Raw genomic sequence first — 20,931 nt, forward strand, 5'->3', positions numbered from 1 at the left:
GCTAATTGCCTTTCTGGATGTCCCGGCTGAGAAGGCCGGTGAACATGTTCGCTTCGATTAGTTTCGCTTTACTTATACGAAAAAGAGAAACAAACACGCGAAAGGACGGAATAGAGGGAATTTTTTAAAAATCAATCAAAATAAATGTAGACCACGACGTCTGTTTTCAAATCTGAGATATCATAATCTAGGAAGTATAAGGAAACTTCTAAATAAATGTAATCTTGTCGAGAAAAAAAGCCTTTCGAGGATTGATAATTATTCTTTTGTATTATTGTTCTCATCTTGCTTGTTTTTCTCACAATGTTTTGGACGATATCAAAAAGATTGAATGGACCCAGATTTATTAAAAACTAGCGAGGGGTACCCAGCGTTGCCCGGGTGTTTGGAGGTGTGTGTGGTTTTGGGTAAATCTAAACTGGGGGGGGGGGTTAAAATAAAAAAAAATGTTTTGGTAGGTAAGTATGAGGATCAAACCCGAACCCTTGAGGCAAAGTTGGAAATTAAAGTGTGAAAAAAAAAAGAGTGCGACGTTAACCATTGGGCCACCGCGAGATGCTAACGGAAACATGTTTGAATTTATTTAATTACTTAAATTAGCAGGTGCACGTTTTAATGACTTAATGAGGTCAACTTTTGACTGCGGGGTATCATTTAGTGTGGAACGCTTTTTTTTTTTTTCCAAGATGTTGGGGGTAGGGGGAAACAGCTCCACTTGTCCAAATTGAATCAATATTTCCTCATTGAGTAAAGCTCATTGCTTTCGGACATTTCCGGCAATCGCGACCGGAAATATACAGCCAGAATTAGTGTCGCTTTTATTATAGATAAAAGCCTAACCCACATGCGGCGAGCGACAAATGTTGAATATTTATCTTTCTGAAGTTGAGCAAATTAAATAGACAGGCGAGCTCCATTGTTATCTCGGAGATATTATGATTTATATGTGATATAAAAAGTTTTAAGAAGTTGTGAACATACACAAAAAGCGAACATACATTTTTGCTTTTATATATATAGACTAGCGAGGGGTACTCTGCGTTGCCCGGGTGTTTGGAGGTGTGTGTGGAAACTCGGGGGGGGGGGGGTTTAAAAAATAAAGTAAGTATGAGGATCGAACCCGAACCCTTGAGGCAAAGTTGTAAATTAAAGTGTGAAAAAAAAAAGTGCGACGTTAACCATTGCCCTACCGTGAGATGCTAACGGAAACACGTTTTAATTTATTTAATTACTTGGATTTGGCAGGTGCCCGTTTTAATGAGTTAATGAGGTCAAGTTTGAGTGCGGGATAGTATTTCATTTACTGCGGGAACGCTTCCCAAGATGTTATCGGAGAAAGACTAACCCACATGCGGCGAGCGACAAATGTCGAATATTTATCTTCCTGAAATTGTGCAAATTAAATAGACAGGCGAGCTTCGTTGTTAACTGTGAGATATTATGATTTATATGTGATATAAAAAGTTTTAAAAAGTTGTGAACCGACCGACCGCTTCTCTGAAAAAAGCCTTTTGTAGACATACAGAAAAAGCGAACACACATACATACATTTTCGCTTTTATATTTATAGATTATTTAAAATTTATTTAAAAAGAAATAGACTTGGCAGTATTTGTGTTTTGAATTTCTAACAGTTATGCTCGTTGGGGAAGCAAAAAAAAAACAACATATTTTCACCATTCACTAATAACATCCAGTATGAATGCATCTGAAGACAGTCAAAGGTTGCATCAGCTGAAACGTTGTGAGAAAAACAATCGAGAACGATAGTCCAAAAAATACAAAAAATTAAGTCTGTTAAATTAAAAGGTTGGATAATGCAAGGGAGGTAACTAGGTTTCATCAAAAAAATAAGCATTAAATGAAAAGATAATTTAGGACATTTATTACACGGACGTTGTCGAGTTTGTTTCAGTAGTAAACAAAAAAAAAATACATGTTTTTAATACAGTTAAGACATTTAACTTGCTCTAATCATGATTATTTCAATTGATTTTGTTCTAAGAAGTTTCATGTTCTGTCACATGCAAAAAAAAAAGTTCTGTTTACTAACACTGCTTTAAAAGAGGAGACGTCGCTTGCTTGACTGCACTACACACTGCAATTCGGAAGAGTTTATCTATGTAACGATAGCTCTAGAACCACTTTACAGTTGGTGAAAACATCTGAGAAGTCTGGTGAAAATGTAGTTACTCACAATTAAAGCTGACTGAACCTAGCTCTTGTCTACAGGTCCATGGTGTCTATCACTGGCTCTGGTTGCTCATCACTATCTTGGCCATTGCAAACTGTCACGTGTGGTCTGTGTTTGTCCAGGATGCTGTGTGTTCCACAGTGGGAAGTCGGCTGGTGCTTGTTAAGATAATCGACAGCTCGATTGTTTTTAAATATGTTGTTTTAAACCAAAACAACAGTACTTACTTGTCATGTCGAAAATAGTAATATATCCAAAAAGTATGAAAATTAATTAATTACAACAACTATTATTGTTTTTAGTAATAAAATGTATTGCTATCAGCTAAAACGTCAGCCATTAGCGTTGAAAAGGCAGATATGTCCCTTGCATTTGCAAGCTTCAAGGTGTTCACATCCAGAGAAAATGCAATTTCCCCCCATTTTTCTGTATAAATTATAACTATAAATAATTTTCTACTTGATGACTTGTCATAATTTTTGGATATATTACTATTTTCGACATAATTAAATACTATTGTTTTGACTCTTTATCTGTGCCTAAATCAAAGCGTGGATTCCATGAACAAAGCTTCTTTCTTAGAACTGCACGCCTGTGGAACTCTGTTCCGTCTGCCTGCTTCCCACCTGACTACAACTTGGATGGCTTCAAGTCTAACGTTAATAAATTCCTAATGAACTGCCCCTTTAAGTAAACACTTCATCAAATCTCCACACTAACGTAATGTACTTGCAATAACCCTTATCCCTGAGTGGCTTACGGGCCTTGATAAGTGGTGACCACTGTGTAAAAAAAACAAAAAAAAACAACATATTCAAAAAAAATCGGCTTGTCGGTTTTATCTTACCAAACATCAATCGGCTTAATTCATCCTTCGTTAATGGTGCATCAAATCAACAAACATTGTTCATTGTTGTAGTTTTATATAATTTTTATTTTCATGTGCATTTACAAGTTTATTTAATCTTTTCAATTTGTGAACATTGTTCGATTGATTTTATGGTTTTATGCTAATTTGATTAGGCAAACTCGGTTATCCAAAACAAAATGTTATCACTAAGCTAAATCAGAAACCTAATATATGCTTTTTATTATTAGACTAGTGAGGGGTACCCGGCGTTGCCTGGGTGTTTGGAAGTGTGTGTGGTTTTGGGTAAATAAAAAGAAAAATCGTTGGTTGTTAAAAAAACAAATAGAAATAGTAATGGAAAATAGTAAAGTGCGAAAAAAAACAAAAAAGAAACAGGTGCCCGTTTTTGATGAGTTATTGACGTGAACTTTGAGTGCGGGACAGTGTTTTATTTAACGCGAGTCTGTTTTTTTTATACGAAAAAGCTTAATGCACATGCAGCGATGGTACGCGATAGGTATTCAGCAGTTAACATTTTCTGCGGGACAGTTTTTAATGAGTTCAATAAACCGGTTTGTTTGTTTTTAACTAACTTTGGAACAAAACAGCTCCCTGTTTATTAGGGGAAGTGTCTTGTCTCGAAATGAAAGCAACCGTCTGATATGCCGAAGCTGACATTGACCAAACGTTAAATAGCTTTTTAGAGACCACTGGCCGTAGGCCAGTATTTCGAATCGAGTTTCGCTTTTTTTTTTATATCGAAAAAACAAATGCAACACGTGCAGATCCAAAAATATCGAATAATTAACGTTTCAAAATCGGGCAAATTAAATAGAGAGGCGACCACCGTTGTTAAGTCATAGATATTATCATTTAGACGTGATATAAAAAGTTTTAAAAATGAGCAATGGCCTCGAGAATCCGCTGGAGAAAGCCTTTTGAAGACATACAGAAAAAGCGAACACACATACACACATACATTTTCGCTTTTATATATATAGATAAAAATATTTGTCTAATAAAGTGTATACCTTTTCAATGTCTTAAATTTTCTTTTCATTTTATGCTTAGAGTATTAATGAAATTTACTTTTTCTTATCACTTTTTTTTTTTGATATAAGCACTAACTCGTATAATGTAAGGGAGATAACTCCGGTTTTAACTTGAGCATGAAAATAGGACTTATCTCTTGACTATTGAACATTATTATTTAAAAAAAAAATAAAATAAAATAAGGTACTCATATATAACTCCTTCCCCAAGAAAAAACAAAAATAAAATTTTCTGACGTATGTACCTGTGACGGGAAAGAAAATATTGTACACAAAAAAATCACGAAACTTGATCAAGTTGTTTTATTTTTATAAAAGTACCATTTTTGAGCGATTTATGTGAATTTGTAGCCCCACTCTACCTTATGTTAAGAATGGTTTTCTAAAGCCTTGCAAGTGTTTGAATTATTTGTAAATATTTCCGTTGTCCTGCAAAATGCTGTTAAGAAATCGTCTATCATAGTTTAGCCACAAAATTTGATTTTTTTTTTTAATAAAACTATTTGATCATTTACGTGATTTTTGGTGTACAGTATTTTTTTCCATCACAGGTATACACGCTATAAAGATTTTTTATTTTTGTTTCTTCACGGGGGTTGGTTATGGACTGGCACCAAAATTAATATCAATGAAAACTGAAATGATATCACTGAATCTTGTTGATGAAAGTAGTTTCTGATAAATGTTTTTTAAAGATTTTTGTTTTCATGTTCTCATCTTTTTAAATTTTTATTCTAAGCTGAAAGTATTGCCAGAACATCTCCAACTTTGCACAGACATGGCCACTGGTGTGGATTCGCTTGGACAATTCCAGTTTGGAGATTTAGTGCAGTTAGAGTGAGTATTTCTTTAATTTTAGTTTTGAAAAACAAAATCCATCATGGCTAATGTGTCATTATCGGTGATTATGACGCCTCGTCGGGTGGGTGTCATGGTTGCTTCTTTGTTCCTTTTATGATGTGCTACTGCGGAACAGCAAATATTGTCCCCTGCATTTTTTAAATTTATGAAAACAAACATAATTGAAAACAAACATAATTTAAAAAAAAAATGTTATCTTATAAAATGTCTAAGAATATTAATATCGTTTGGTTCCTGTCCATAAAATAATGACAAATTATTATGATTTACATACCTGTGACAGAAAGAAAATATCATGTTCCAAAAATCATGCAAATTGATCAGTTTTATTTTTAAATAGGAAAATGAAATTTTTTGAGCATCTGAGAAGTGACTGCCTCGTCCATCATTTTGAAAAATATCTTAAACCACAAAAAAAGATAACTCAGCAATACTTCATACTTACTAGATTTATGTTGTAATGCCTACAAATTCCCATTAATCACTTAAAAATAATTTTCTTTATAAAAATAAAACTACTTGATCAATTTATGTGATTTTTTTTTTGGAATATGATATTTCGTCATGGGTACATACATCATACATAGTTTTCTTTTTCTTTTTTATCATGGAGGAATTCTGTACAAAAACAAAACATTTTAACAATTATACAAAGAATTCATTGAGCCTTTTAATAAGTAAGAATAAGTGAAATTGTCTGGGATGTATAGCTGGGACCAGAAAAGAGCTATGTAAAAATGACAAGCTGTCTGGGAGTTTTGTCTAACTACAAGCAAAAGTGGTGCCTGATGAAACATTTGTGAACACCATTCTAAGAATGACAATATTTGACTGACTCAAAAACCAGCCAAAAAGAGAGGCTGAATCTGATTTATACATTCCTGTGTGAGGTAGAATTATGTTTTTCTTTTCTAGAAGTAGAGTGCATTTTCAAATTGGATAGTATGATTAACCGGGGAATAACTTACATATGGTTAAAGGAAGATAATTTCTGAATATTTTGAGCCAACACTACTATGAAGCAAATTAAGTGAAAATAAAACTTAGAGAACTGAATGTTTTTGTGGAGAAAAATTTAAATTAAAAATATTTTCATTCAATTTGAATCCATTTTAATTAATTGCACAAAGTATCAATTCAATAGTTAAAAATTTAAATCCCATAAAATGTTAAAAAAAAAAATGTTTTTCTAACAATGTAATAAATGGATGAAATATTTCATTCAATTTGAATCCATTTTAATTCATTTTTAATCATTGCACAAAGTATCATTTCAATAAGTTTAAAATTTATATACCTTGGGACAATAGGTTATATATATATATATATATATATATATATATATATATATATATATATATATACTAGCTGGGTGCCTGGTATTACTCAGTCATAAACTATGCTTAAATATATTTTAATTGATACAGATTTTTTTTATTATAGAGTCAATTCTTTATCGATTATTATACATTATAATTTTACATTATAATTTATAGTAGTGATTGCAAAAGTTAAAAAAAAAAAGAAAGTGAATTGGGTATCATCAGCTAGAATTGAAACCAAAACATATAGTGCTTCAACCTTAGTCATCACCATTTGAGCTATCATCAAATGGATAAGAAATAGGTAAGAATGAACTGACTTTAATGTATAAATTTATAAATATGCACACATGTGTACAAAAAACGTTAATGCAAATTTTATTTGATTTATTTATTTAGAAAATTAAAAAAAAATTTTTTTTTTTTAATTTTCTTCCTTTGAAGATTGTAATGCTGAGTATGGGGCAGCCAAACCAGCTGCCAACATTGCCCTGCTTTTTATTGAAACCAACCGAGAGCTCATTTTAGTATCCTCGCATCTTGAATGTATAGCGTTTTGAATTTTAAAATATATACCTTTTTAGTTCTTTGCCAAACATTGTGAAAATACGTCTAAGATGAGAATAGTAGTTTGAATAATCCAAATTATCACCTTCTACCAGATCAGGCTCTATGAAGATATTGGCTTCCTGATCTAAAATCCATCAAACATTAAGGTTATTGCTTTTTTTCTTTCCATTTGCAAAGCCCAATCATGTTCTGCAAAGCCGAAAACAAAGAACACAATTTTCTTATGCAAAAAACCAAACCAAACGCTGAATAAATATTCTAACATATAAACAACTTTCAGAATTAAATAACATGAAAAGGATTGATATGCCGTTAATGAAACCATCACTCTTCATTGTAAACATTTCAAAGCATGATATTTCATTATTGTTGAAATTTCCTTTCAGCCATCAAACTGTAGGCGTCATTGTACGGCTGGAGAAAGAAAATTTCCAGGTTCTCAATATGCACAACAAAGTGAGTGATTATTGTTTTTTTTATTTTTCAAAAGTTTTATTTAAATTTGATTAGCGGGGGTACTCGGCATTGCATGGTTGTGGAGATGTGGTGTAGTAAGGAGTCAATAAAAAAAAAAAAAGGAGTCAATACAAACAAAAAAAAAATAGACGCAGCTTGGGTGGAGAGAGGTGTGAAAAAAAAAAAAGAGTTTAAGCGAACGGTAAAATAATTCGGTTTTTGTTTTAAAAGGATAAAAATCTATTATGTAAGCCTTGAAATAATAAAAAAAAAAAAGTTTAAACGAATGGTAAAATAATTCGGTTTTTGATTTAAAAGGATAAAAATCTATTACGTAAGCCTCGAAATAAAAAAAAATGTTTAAGCGAACGGTAAAATAATTAAATTTTTGTTTTAAAAGGATAAAAATCTATTACGTAAGCCTCGAAATAAAAAAAAATGTTTAAGCGAACGGTAAAATAATTAAATTTTTGTTTTAAAAGGATAAAAATCTATTACGTAAGCCTCGAAATAAAAAAAAATGTTTAAGCGAACGGTAAAATAATTAAATTTTTGTTTTAAAAGGATAAAAATCTATTACGTAAGCCTCGAAATAAAAAAAAATGTTTAAGCGAACGGTAAAATAATTAAATTTTTGTTTTAAAAGGATAAAAATCTATTACGTAAGCCTCGAAATAAAAAAAAATGTTTAAGCGAACGGTAAAATAATTAAATTTTTGTTTTAAAAGGATAAAAATCTATTACGTAAGCCTCGAAATAAAAAAAAATGTTTAAGCGAACGGTAAAATAATTAAATTTTTGTTTTAAAAGGATAAAAATCTATTACGTAAGCCTCGAAATAAAAAAAAATGTTTAAGCGAACGGTAAAATAATTAAATTTTTGTTTTAAAAGGATAAAAATCTATTATGTAAGCCTCGAAATAAAAAAAAAAAGTTTAAGCGAACAGTAAAATAATTCAGTTTTATTTTGAAAAGGATAAAAATCTATTACGTAAGCCTCAAAATAAAAAAAAAAATGTTTCAGCAGGCTTGAACCTGTAACACGAAGGGGAAAAGAAAGTGAAAAATACCCAAAACCGCTTACCACCATGACATACGACTTTGCTGCCAGTCAAATTAAGGCTAGTCATTGCAAGCACGTACAATGACTTTGTGAAAAGTGACCCCTCCTTGTACAAAACTGCCCAGTTGTGGGTAAAGGAATGAATGTTGTTGGTTAATTTTTCGATATTTGTTGTCCAAGACATCGAGCTTCAACACAATATCGATCTGGTCAGGATCCATAACGTGTTGAAAATTTTTGCGAGACATACAAACACACACACACACATTTTGCCTTTTATATATATATATATATATATATATATATATATATATATATATATATATACTAGCGAGGGGTACCTGGTGTTGCCCGGGTGTTTGTAGGTGTGTGTGAAAAAAAACAGGTGCCCGTGAAAAAAAAAAGCCTTGACGACGCGCAGTTGGAAAATAGTAAAGTGTGAAAAAAAAAACAGATGCGCGTTTTTGATTGATGTGACGGCGATAGCTATTCAGCAGTTAGCATTTTGTGCGGGACAGTTTTTAATGAGGTCAATAAATCGGTTTGTTTGTTTTTAAAAACCCGCTCCCCCGTCTGATATGACGAAGTCGAACCACTGGCTCTGGGCCTGTGATTAGAGTCGAGTTTCGCTTTTTTTTATACCGAAAACCGAATGTAACGTGCAGATGCGGGAAATGTGGAATAATTAACGTTTGAAAGTCAATAAAATTAAATAGACAGGCGAGCTCCGTGGTTAAGTGTGAGATATTACAATTTATAGATGATATAAAAAGTTTTAAGAAGTTGTGAAGCGAGCGAGCGCTTCTCTGAAAGAAGCCTTTTGTGGACATCGAGGAAAAGCGTACACACATACATAAATACATTTTCGCTTTTATATTTATAGACTAGCGGGGGGGGGGGGTACCTGGCGTTGCCCGGGTGTTTGTAGGTGTGTGTGTTTTTGGGTCAATGAAAAGAAAAATCGTTGTCCGGGTGTTTGTTTTAAAAAAAAAAATTAAGCCTTGATCCGCAGTTGGAAAATAATAAAGTGTGAAAAAAAACGTGCAACATTTAATGGCAGGTGCCTGGTTTTGACGAGTTAATGACGTCAACTTTGAGTGCGGGACAGTGTTTTATTTACCGCGAGTCTGTTCGCTTCTTTTTTTATACGAAAAAGCTTAATGCACATGCGGCGATCGAAAATTATTGAATATTTATCTTTTCAAAGTGGGGCAAATTAAATAGACAGGTGACTCTTGTTGTTAACTCGTAGATATTATTATTTAGGCGCGATATAAAAAGTTTTAAGAAGTTGTGAGGCGATCGATTGGTTCTTGGAAAAAAGCCTTTCTTGGACATACACGAAAACGCGCACACACACACACACGTTTTCGCTTTTATATTTATAGATAGACTAGCGTATATGCCCGGCGTTGCCTGGATGTTCGGAGGTGTAAAAGAAAAAAAAAGTTTTGGTAGGGAGGTAGGCTCGAACCCAAAGCCTTGAGGTGAAGTCGAAAAAGAAAGCCTGATAACTTACCACGGTGCTAACAAGGCAAAGAAGTGAGAATGGTTTAAATTGAACGGTTAAAAAAGCAGGTGCTTAAATGAACGTCAACGTCTGCTTTTCTAGGTCAAGCATCACGCCATAGAGAAATGAATCACAGCGTGAATTTTGTAACATAAAAGACAGACGACATCGTTTTATAATCTAGAAAGCATATAAAAAGTTGTAAGAATGAGTGACATAAAAAGCCTTTGGTGGACATGCAAAAAAAATGCACACACACACATTTTCGCTTTATATAATAGACTAGCGGGGGGTACCTGGCGTTGCCTGGGTGTTTGGAGGTGTGTGTGTGTTGGGGGGGGGGTAGAGGTAGATGAAAACAACCCTGCTTAAAAAAAAAACGTTGGCTGGGTGTTTGGAGGTGTAAAAGAAAAAAAGTTTTAGTAGAAAGGTAGGCTTGAACCCTGAACTTTTGATGCGGAGGTGGAAAGGAAATGAAAAAAAAACCTGCGCCCTAACCATCTCGACCACGGGAATAGATGAATGGATAAATGTGTTAAGTTGACGTTTATAAAACGAACAGGTGCGAGAACGTTAAGTTGCGTGATGTTTGACCTAGTTTTGCGCTGGAAGCCAGTTTCTGTTTTCCCCGCTATGCGGCGATCAAAAAATTTCTCAAAAATAGCTTGTAAAAGTCGGGTAAATTAAAGATAGCCGCAACCTGAGTTCCTTAGTTGTAGATATTATTATTTAAACAGCATATAAAAATTTTTAAGAAGGAGCGAGCCAACCGAAAATCACGCCGAAAAAAGCCTTTTGTAGACATACAGAAAAAGTGAATGCACATACATACATACACACATTTTCACTTTTATATATTAGCAATACTTCTTTCCGGTTCTTGTACAGAATTACCCCGCATTTAATGAAAAACAAAAATGAAGAAGAATCTGTATGATGTATGTACCCGTGTGAATCCAAATTATCATATTCCAAAAATCATAAATTGATCAAGTATCTTTTTTAAGAAAATCTTTAAGCGATTAATGGGAATTTGTAGACATTGCTACAAAGATCTTGCAAGCTTGAATTATTGAGTTATCTCCATTGTTTTTTGAGATTATTTTCAAGATAGCAATGCAGGGAAGTCATTCCTTTTTTACTCGTAAAATTAGATTTTCTTAGCTAAAAATAAATCTATTTGATTAATTTTTTGTGATTTTTAGAATATGATATTTTCGTTCCATCATAATTCATCTGTATTCTTCTTTTTAATATTGAGAATTCAGAACATGAACTGAAAAAATGATTTATCTTGGATTTCTGTCTTAAAATTTTTGAATTTATTAATGCCATTCCTGAAATTCTAAATTTTTTATTCCAGAATGTTTCTGCTTTGTAATGATAAATGATTTAAAAAAAAAAAACACATTGAAGAACGTGTATTTTGTTATTTTAATTTCAGGTTTCGGGTGTGAAACCACAGTCTGTTACACGGAAAAGAGACACTCGAAATGCAGTGGCCCTGGATTCGGATAACAACAACATTCATGTGAAAGATATTGTTAACGTCAACGATGGATTGCACTCGGTAAGTTCAGCTTCTTCAACGATGAGGTCTTTTCTTTCTTTTTTCGTTTTTTTTTTAAATGCAATTTAATAAACCAAAAATGGTTGTTGTCATAAGACAAAACTGAATCGATGTTTGCATCGATTGTTTGGACAATTATTCTCATCTTGGGTGTGATTGGCACAACAATTCGGTCAATGAACCCTCCAACCATTGTCAGGTGTAAACTCCATGTCTTTTTTCAACTAAGGAAAAGGGGTTAGCTCTGTATTGCAAAAAAATCGGACCTTGGGTATGAGGGTATGTCCATAAATTATAAAAAAAAAACGTCAATTTTCAAGTCAATTATAAGACTTTTCTATGATTCAATTTTTAACTGAATCTTTGTTAATTGTCACTATTAGTAAAAAAATAAAACAGGAAATGTTAAAAGCCGCAAAAAAATATATATATGGCAAAATAATATAGGTCAACTGAAATGTACAGGTCATCACTTAAAAAATGTCAGCAAGAGTTGTTAGAAGAAACTAAATGGAAAATAAATAAATTAATAAATAAATAGAAAATAATAAATAAACAATAAATAAAAAAATAAAAAATAAAAAATAAAAATTAAATAAAATGTCTGGGCCATTTTGACACTTGTTTTTCTATTTTATATTTAATTCTATCACTATTCAATTTTTTTTTTTTCCCTGATCTTTCTTATTTATATTTATGTCTCGGCAGTAGAGTGAAAAGCATATTTTCTTTTTCTTTTAATATTATTGGAATTTTTTCCCCCTTTTTCCCTTGTACACATTTTTGTGAATTATTCCATGTCTTTGGATTATTTTGGACCATCTTCTAATTACGGGATTTCCTTGGATTTTACTTGTGTAAATGGAAATATATATATATATATATATATATATATATATATATATATATATAAAGTAAGATATATATATATATATATATAAAGTAAGATATATATATATATATATAAAGTAAGATATATATATATATATATAAAGTAAGATATATATATATATATATAAAGTAAGATATATATATATATATATATATATATATATATAAAGTAAGATATATATATATATATAAAGTAAGATATATATATATATATATATATATATAAAGTAAGATATATATATATATATATAAAGTAAGATATATATATATATAAAGTAAGATATATATATATATATAAAGTAAGATATATATATATATATATATAAAGTAAGATATATATATATATATAAAGTAAGATATATATATATATATATATATATATATATATATATATAAAGTAAGATATATATATATATAAAGTAAGATATATATATATATATATATATATATATATATAAAGTAAGATATATATATATATAAAGTAAGATATATCTTACTTTATATATATATATATATATATAAAGTAAGATATATCTTACTTTATATATATATATATATATATATATAAAGTAAGATATATATACATATATATATATATAAAGTAAGATATATATACATATATATATAAAGTAAGATATATATATACATATATATATATATATATATATATAAAGTAAGATATATATATATATATATATATAAAGTAATATATATATATATATATAAAGTAAGATATATATATACATATATATAAAGTAAGATATATATATACATATATATAAAGTAAGATATATATATATATATATATATATAAAGTAAGATATATATATACATATATATAAAGTAAGATATATATATACATATATATAAAGTAAGATATATATATATATACATATATATAAAGTAAGATATATATATACATATATATAAAGTAAGATATATATATATATATACATATATATAAAGTAAGATATATATATATATACATATATATAAAATAAGATATATATATATATACATATATATAAAGTAAGATATATATATATATACATATATATAAAGTAAGATATATATATATACATATATATAAAGTAAGATATATATATATATACATATATATAAAGTAAGATGTATATATATAAAGTAAGATGTATATATATAAAGTAAGATGTATATATATATATACATATATATAAAGTAAGATGTATATATATAAAGTAAGATGTATATATATAAAGTAAGATGTATATATATAAAGTAAGATATATATATATACTAGCAGGTCTACTCGGCGTTGCTCGGGACCGTATAAACAATGAAAAAACAAAAGCAGATATTGAACATATGTTTTATTCTTAGGGGAGAGGAATCTTTCATCTCAAGTTTTAGCGTTACAAACAAATATTTGTCTTTTATATATATAGATAATGACAGGTTTTTTGGGGGCCCCCCTCGAAGATAACTGATCAGTTGACCAACTTCTAGTGGTCCGTTTGACGTGAAATTTCGATATTTGTCATCCGGGTGATGGGGCTTCGATATGATACCAAATTTGTCAAGTTTGGTTCCGTCTTTCAAAAGTTTTAGCGTTACAAACAAACATACATACATACACACAGACGTTTGGCTTTTATATATATAGAAGATAAAGTAAGATGTATATATATAAAGTAAGATGTATATATATAAAGTAAGATATATATATATATATATAAAGTAGGATATATATATATATATATATAAAGTAGGATATATATATATATATATAAAGTAGGATATATATATATATAAATAAAGTAGGATATATATATATATATATATATATATATATATATATAAAGCAAGATATATATATATATAAAGCAAGATATATATATATATATAAAGCAAGATATATATATATATATAAAGCAAGATATATATATATATATAAAGCAAGATATATATATATATATAAAGCAAGATATATATATATATATAAAGCAAGATATATATATATAAAGCAAGATATATATATATATAAAGCAAGATATATATATATATAAAGCAAGATATATATATATATATATATAAAGCAAGATATATATATATATATATAAAGTAAGATATATACATATATATAAAGTAAGATATATACATATATATATACACATATATATATAAAGTAAGATATATACATATATATATATATATATATATATACACATATATATATAAAGTAAGATATATATACATATATATATATATATATAAAGTAAGATATATATATATAAAAGATATAATTAATACATATATATAATTAACTACTTAATTAGTGATAGGACGATTTATGTCATTTCATTTACTATCTCAGCGTTTGCGAGGTGGAGGAGAACTTTAATCGAAGACCTAAATATTTATGTATTTCATATAGAGATCAAATGTAAGGCCAAGGTAGGAAGTATCTTGATTTCTTACAACTTTGATTGAAGTAAAATGAATCAAAAATGTAAACAAGTTGTTCATGTAAGTAAAAGGATTGATTAAAATGTAACTTTTTTTTTTTTTTCCAAGGGTTTGCAAGGTGAAGTGAAACATTTGTATCGCAGTTATGCCTTCCTCATGTCCCGGATGATGACAGATAACGGTGGCTATTTTGTTTGTCGAACGCGTCATGTTACTTTGGCTGGTGGGTCACGGGTAAGTAAACCTCATATTTATCTCGGATTCGTTTCGTATAATTTTGTATTTTACAGGGTCGAACGATAAAAGTGTCGCTTTAAAGAAAACAACACTACAGCTCTATTTGGTAACTTGATTATAATATGTAGTGGAGCTGACATCTATTCAATGTTACTGCCTTCAGCCTCAATTATCGCCTGGTCTGGAACTAGGAGCATGCCTTTTCCACAAGCACTGGTAGGAGCTCGGCAAATAGAAGCGATCAGGCTGGCTTTAGTGTTGTGGGAGGGGGAGGTCATGTTAGTACTGTAATCGATGTATGACCAAACAAAGTAGTCCAGCGAGTTCATATTGGGAAGGAGAGATGGGTCAATGAGAGAAGGATATGTGATAGCACTCCTGAAGCCAAGCCTGGGTCTCTTTGGACTTCAAATGCTGCTGCCATATCCAGAGTCTGCCAGCGACCACCTAAATTGCACCAGGGGGATCATCATGCTCTTAAAAAACACATCCAAATACACTTTGGTGTTGACTTTCAAGCTCACTTTGAAGATGTGAGGTGGCATGATGTGGCCCTAATTTGAAACCACACCAAAGACCATAACCGTGGCTGGAAACTTTGTTTTCAGCACCGTGAGCATGTCCCTGTTATTTGTGGCGATTAAGCGATGCATTTTGAGGGTGCTGGCAATGGTCCTGTTGTCATAATTTGGATTGGTAGAGAGCATGAGTTGTACAGCGGCACATCTCCAATTTGTTTGTTGAACATTCTATCACTCAGACATGATAAAAGGCTCCTACCGCTTGTGGGATTTGTACACAACTGGCCGACTAGTAGATGGCCTGCAACAAAAAATAGAAAACCGGTTTCATCAAACGGAAATGGAATCATGTCGTCTTTTCTAGGGCGACAATTTTATTGTTCCACTGTGTATTAATATTTTTTTTTTTTTGTGGAAAACTATATAATTTCATTATTTATTTGTCGACTATTATACTCATCTTCATTGTTGTTTCATGACGTTTCGGCCAACTCATCCTCTAGCCTTCTTCAGGTGGTTAACCCCGACGACGAGATAAGAATGTTGAATCTCTTAACTGTATCCTCAGTAATTTCTTCCTTCCATAGTGGCCCTGTCGGTGGGGCATTAGAATACGCCGACTGCCCCCCTGCAGAGGGTAAAAGTCCCTCAATGGGAGTCCTGGATATGACCTTAAACTATATCCAGTGGTGAGGCTCCAGCTTGTGGGCTTTGGGGAGTGTGGAGCCACCCTTTAATTACCATTGCTCCCAGGTCCACTCTGACCCGGAGTGGTAGTACCTGTTAGGGTCCCAACTATGGGTTAAATAGAAACCGACTTGAAAACAACAAATATATTCTATTAAAATTTTTTTTTTCTTTTGGAAAACTATATAATTTCATTAATTAAAATTTAATTAATTTCATTAATTAATTTTTTTTTATCTTTAGGAAAACCAATTTCATTAATTAAAATTCTTTTTCTTTCGGAAAACTAATTTCATTAATTAAAATTTGATTAATTTCATTAAAATTCTTTTTCTTTTGGAAAACTATATAATTTCATTAATAAAAATTTGATTAATTTCATTAATTAAAATTTTTTTTCTTTAGGAAAACTAATTTCATTAATTCAAATTTTTTTTCTTTAGGAAAACTAATTTCATTAATTAAAATTCTATTTCTTTTGGAAAACTATGGAAACTATTTGTCACTTTTAATCACAGAAATTTTTGGGATGCTTGCATCAATTTTTTGGCCATTTTAAAAAATATTAAAAGATATAAAATAAAACATGACTATATTCTTGACTAGCAGTTCCGCCTGGCTTTGCTCGGGCACTATGTACTGTTCATAAGGTTATGTGCGTGTGTATATATTAAAAAGTGTGAATATGTAAAGTAATGCCTTTCTGTATAATAGTCTTCCTTAACTACCATAGAGAAAAGACAGACAGACATTTTCACTTTTATAGATAGATGGATAGATGCAATATATAGTAATGATTTAAAAAGTATTAAAAAAAAAAGACTCATGCGCCACCACTGAGAATCGAAACAAAAACGTTCAGCTCACGATTTATTTGCCTCTGCCGTCAATGACTGGGCTACGAAAGCATGTTTACTGCAAGGTTAAAAATTAAAACATGAACCAATAGCAACTACCTTATGAATTCGTAATGCCAGCGTTCGACCTTCACCTGGCAAATTTAATTTTTTTTAAATTTTCACACTTTTGCACTGATTTTTCTGGGCTAAAACCCAAATATAAAGTTTTGCATGGATTCAAATACCTTATATATGAAGTTTCATGTCTGTAGACCAAAAACTCTAGGATGAGTTTGGTAGGCAAAATTTGTTAAAAAAAAATATATACGTATACATAAATATATATGGAAACAATTTTGTGTTTACTATAAACTTTTTACGCAAATATTACGCAAGTATAAATCATGTAGAATATCTGCATTAATATAATTACATGTAATAGTTAATTAAAAATGATTATCCCATTAGAAAACCAAAGCAACTAATAGGGAATTAAAATGAATGTTTAAAAGAATATGCAAATTAGCTAGATATTTTGCTAATGAATGCAATTCCACACAACCCATATATAAGAAAATTGTATTTTCTTTTTAAATAAGTAGAAAAGAGGGTTTTTAATATGAATATCCATACACACAAAGGAAAAACGAATTTATAGGAGTATATATGACTGGGTGTGTGTATATATATATATATATATATATTGTTTAGTATGAGCCCGTTCCACTTAACAAATTTACCAAATTTCCACTACTAACGATTACTATATTTTCCAATTGACTACTGTACACTCTTTAACCCTGATCCTTAAGTGGCCTCTGGGCCTTGATAAGTGATGATGCCTATGTAAAAAAAAAAAAATCTTATTGGTGAAGGTTCAATAGGGTATTCTCAGGTATAATTAATTTTCTATCATGGTAGAGGGAGCCCATCTTTTTTGCAGCAGCCATGGCAATGTCCTCGATGTATTTGTTCCAATTAAAACTTAAAACTGATTGTACCTCAGTGCATTTAACTGTCATGTCATCAGTGCATGTAGATTCATAAATTTGAGAAGATTGACCTGAAGAAGGTCAAAGGTTACATCAAATAAAATGTGTGAAAATAACAAAATGAAAATCTAAACAATGCAAATAATCCCCCCCCCCCGCCAAAAAAAAGGGGGCGGTTAAAAAATCTGACCATTAAGAAAATATTGCTTTTCATTCATACGATTACATTTCATTTAAATGCTTTTCTTTTTCTTTCAGCGAAGCAACTCTAGTTTGAATTCACTCGGAGGTTTTACCCCGATGTCACCAAGGTTATCAAGTCCATCTCATCCAAGCGGTGGACAGCAGAGTTCACCTTCTGGTGGGCAAGCTGGTCGGGGTCGTGGATCCTTCACTCAGAGAGATCGAGACCTTATTGGCGAGACAGTTCGTATTATCCAAGGTCCATTCAAAGGTTATATTGGTATCGTTAAAGATGCCACGGGATCAACAGCACGTGTCGAACTTCATTCTTACTGCAAGATTATTTCTGTGGATCGGACGCGTCTTGCCAATGTTCTGTACGTTGCTTTTAAATTAAAAATTTTTTTTTTTTTAATCCAATCAGGCAATATTTGGTGCTTCTTAGGATAATAATTCTTAAGAAGAACAAGAAATATTGTTTTATTTTTGTTAAAGTTGTGTAAAAATTGCTTCTTGTCCAGAATTTCCTCATATAAAAAAACAAAAATAAAGAAAATCTGTATGATGTATATACTCGTGACTCCAACATCAGGGGTCTACGTTCTAACCTTCCAGAGGTTGAAGCCCAATTACAGGAGACTAAACCAGACCTTTTATTTTTAAGTGAAACTGCAATTGGACAGACTATTTCCCTAAATGAGTTCGTAATTAAAGGATACTCTAACCTAACTTCCAAATCTGACCCCCAAGATCGCCATGGGCATGGAATATGTATAAAAGATGGCTTTCCATGTGGTAGGGACATCTCCAGAAAAGATCCTAACTTACCCTATATGTGCTTCCGAGTAGCACTAGCTCACACTATGGCATTTATATTTACTCTCTATCGCCCCCATAACAGCGGAGTTACTATCTTTAAAAGCATATCTGAGAAAATTGACCAAGTTCTATCAGCATATCCTTCAGCTAACATTCACGTATGTGGAGACTTCAATGGTCACAATGTGGAATGGTTGACCCACTCAAACAAGACCGATGATGAGGGGAGATTCTATCATGATTTCTTCATTGCTTATGACCTCACTCAGATTGTTCAAGAACCCACCCGTGTGCCCGACAATGACGGCTAGTATGCAAGTCTCCTAGACCTTTTTCTCACAACTTGTCCTGAACTATGTTCAGTTTCCATTCTGCCTCCTCTTGGATCTTCCGACCACTCAGTTGTATCAATTAAGATAAAAATGAAATGTAATAAGTCCTCAGACGTACCTCTCCATCGTACAGTATATCGATACACTATGGCTGACTGGGATAGTTTCCTTACATTTAAATTGGATCTTCCTCTGCGTTCCATGTTTAAAAAGGATGTGTCGTCTATAGTATCAGACCTGACGGAATGGTTAATTGTAGGTATTGACAATTTCATACCCTCGAAAAAGTTCCAGCAAAAACCTAACAGCCAGCCATGGTTTTCTCCAGAATGTGCTGCTGCTATTGCGCACAGAAATCACTTTTTCCACTGCTTCCAACGTAATAGATGTATGGAAACTAAAGCCGCTTTCAGGACTGCCAGCAACCATTGTAAGAAAGTAATAAAGAACGCAAGAGAGTTGTATGCTCAGTCCGTCAACTCCAAAGTAGCTGAGCAGCGGCTTGGTTCCCACCAGTTTTGGAAACAGAATCCTGAACAGAAGCGTGTGCTCTATCCCAACTATCATCAATGGACCTGAGTTAATCTCATCAGCATCAGACAAAGCCAAACTCTTTGCCAAGAACTTTGCAGCCAATTCTACCCTTTGCGACCAAGGCTGCCAACCTCCAATATTTCCTCCTGTATCAGAAAACACACTATGTGATATACAAATATCTGTACGTGATGTTGCCAAGCTAATCAAAAACCTTGATTCCAGTAAAGCAACCGGCCCTGACGGTATTCCAATTATAGTACTCAAAAAACTTCAACCAGAACTAGCACCAATACTTACAAAACTGTTTAAACGTTGTCTTAAGGAGAATTGCTTCCCATTACCCTGGAAAATCTCATCAGTATGCCTGTATTTAAGAATTCAGGTGATCGTTCATCCCCCTCTCAGTACAGGCCAATAAGTCTCCTGTGCGTCATGAGTAAGTTGCTGGAATCTGTGTTAAATAGAGAAGTAATCAACCATCTCAGCAAAAATAACCTTCTTAGTGACACACAATATGGTTTCCGTTCTGCTAGATCTACAGCAGATGTGCTTACAGTTATATCTCATAGGAAAAGATGTATTCCACATAAAAGGACACATTGAATTGAGAAATAATATATGAATCAAATTCATTTTTTTTTTTTGTCAAAATTTTTCTTGTAATTTAGTTTTAAAATTTATCTTTTTCAGTCATCGGAAAGTTGGATCTGGCAGTTCATCATATGGTCGAACTCCACTCTACAATGGTCAGACACCAATGTACTCGTTACGGACACCATTATATGGTTCAGAAGGCGGACGTACACCTCATTATGGTGGACAAACTCCTCTCCACGAAGGTAACCGAACACCACTCAGTGGTGGTACCAGTGCCTGGGACCCTGCGAACACGAATACACCATCGAGGTATTGTCATCTTTCATGATATTGTTTTTGTCTGAATTTATTGAGCGTTAAAAATCATAAGACATGGGGATGTGATTCCTTTGGTAATTGTCAG

At 31.7% G+C, this 20,931-nt stretch overlaps 1 protein-coding gene across 2 annotated transcripts in view; it reads left to right on the top strand.

Annotated features, from left to right (window-relative positions):
- LOC145240010 (transcription elongation factor SPT5-like) overlaps positions 1-20,931 on the top strand; it is a 79,443-nt gene that overhangs the window by 47,695 nt on the left and 10,817 nt on the right. For both annotated transcript variants that reach the window (XM_080103614.1, XM_080103615.1), the window contains 6 exons: positions 4,836-4,933; positions 7,236-7,305; positions 11,323-11,448; positions 14,893-15,018; positions 18,319-18,620; positions 20,622-20,837. In XM_080103614.1, the coding sequence (XP_079959740.1) occupies positions 4,836-4,933; positions 7,236-7,305; positions 11,323-11,448; positions 14,893-15,018; positions 18,319-18,620; positions 20,622-20,837 (938 nt within the window). The remainder of the gene's footprint in view (positions 1-4,835; positions 4,934-7,235; positions 7,306-11,322; positions 11,449-14,892; positions 15,019-18,318; positions 18,621-20,621; positions 20,838-20,931) is intronic.

Source organism: Euprymna scolopes, chromosome 19, assembly GCF_053919585.1.
Source record: "Euprymna scolopes isolate OS-2025 chromosome 19, ASM5391958v1, whole genome shotgun sequence".
In the NCBI taxonomy this organism is placed as follows: domain Eukaryota; kingdom Metazoa; phylum Mollusca; class Cephalopoda; order Sepiida; family Sepiolidae; genus Euprymna; species Euprymna scolopes.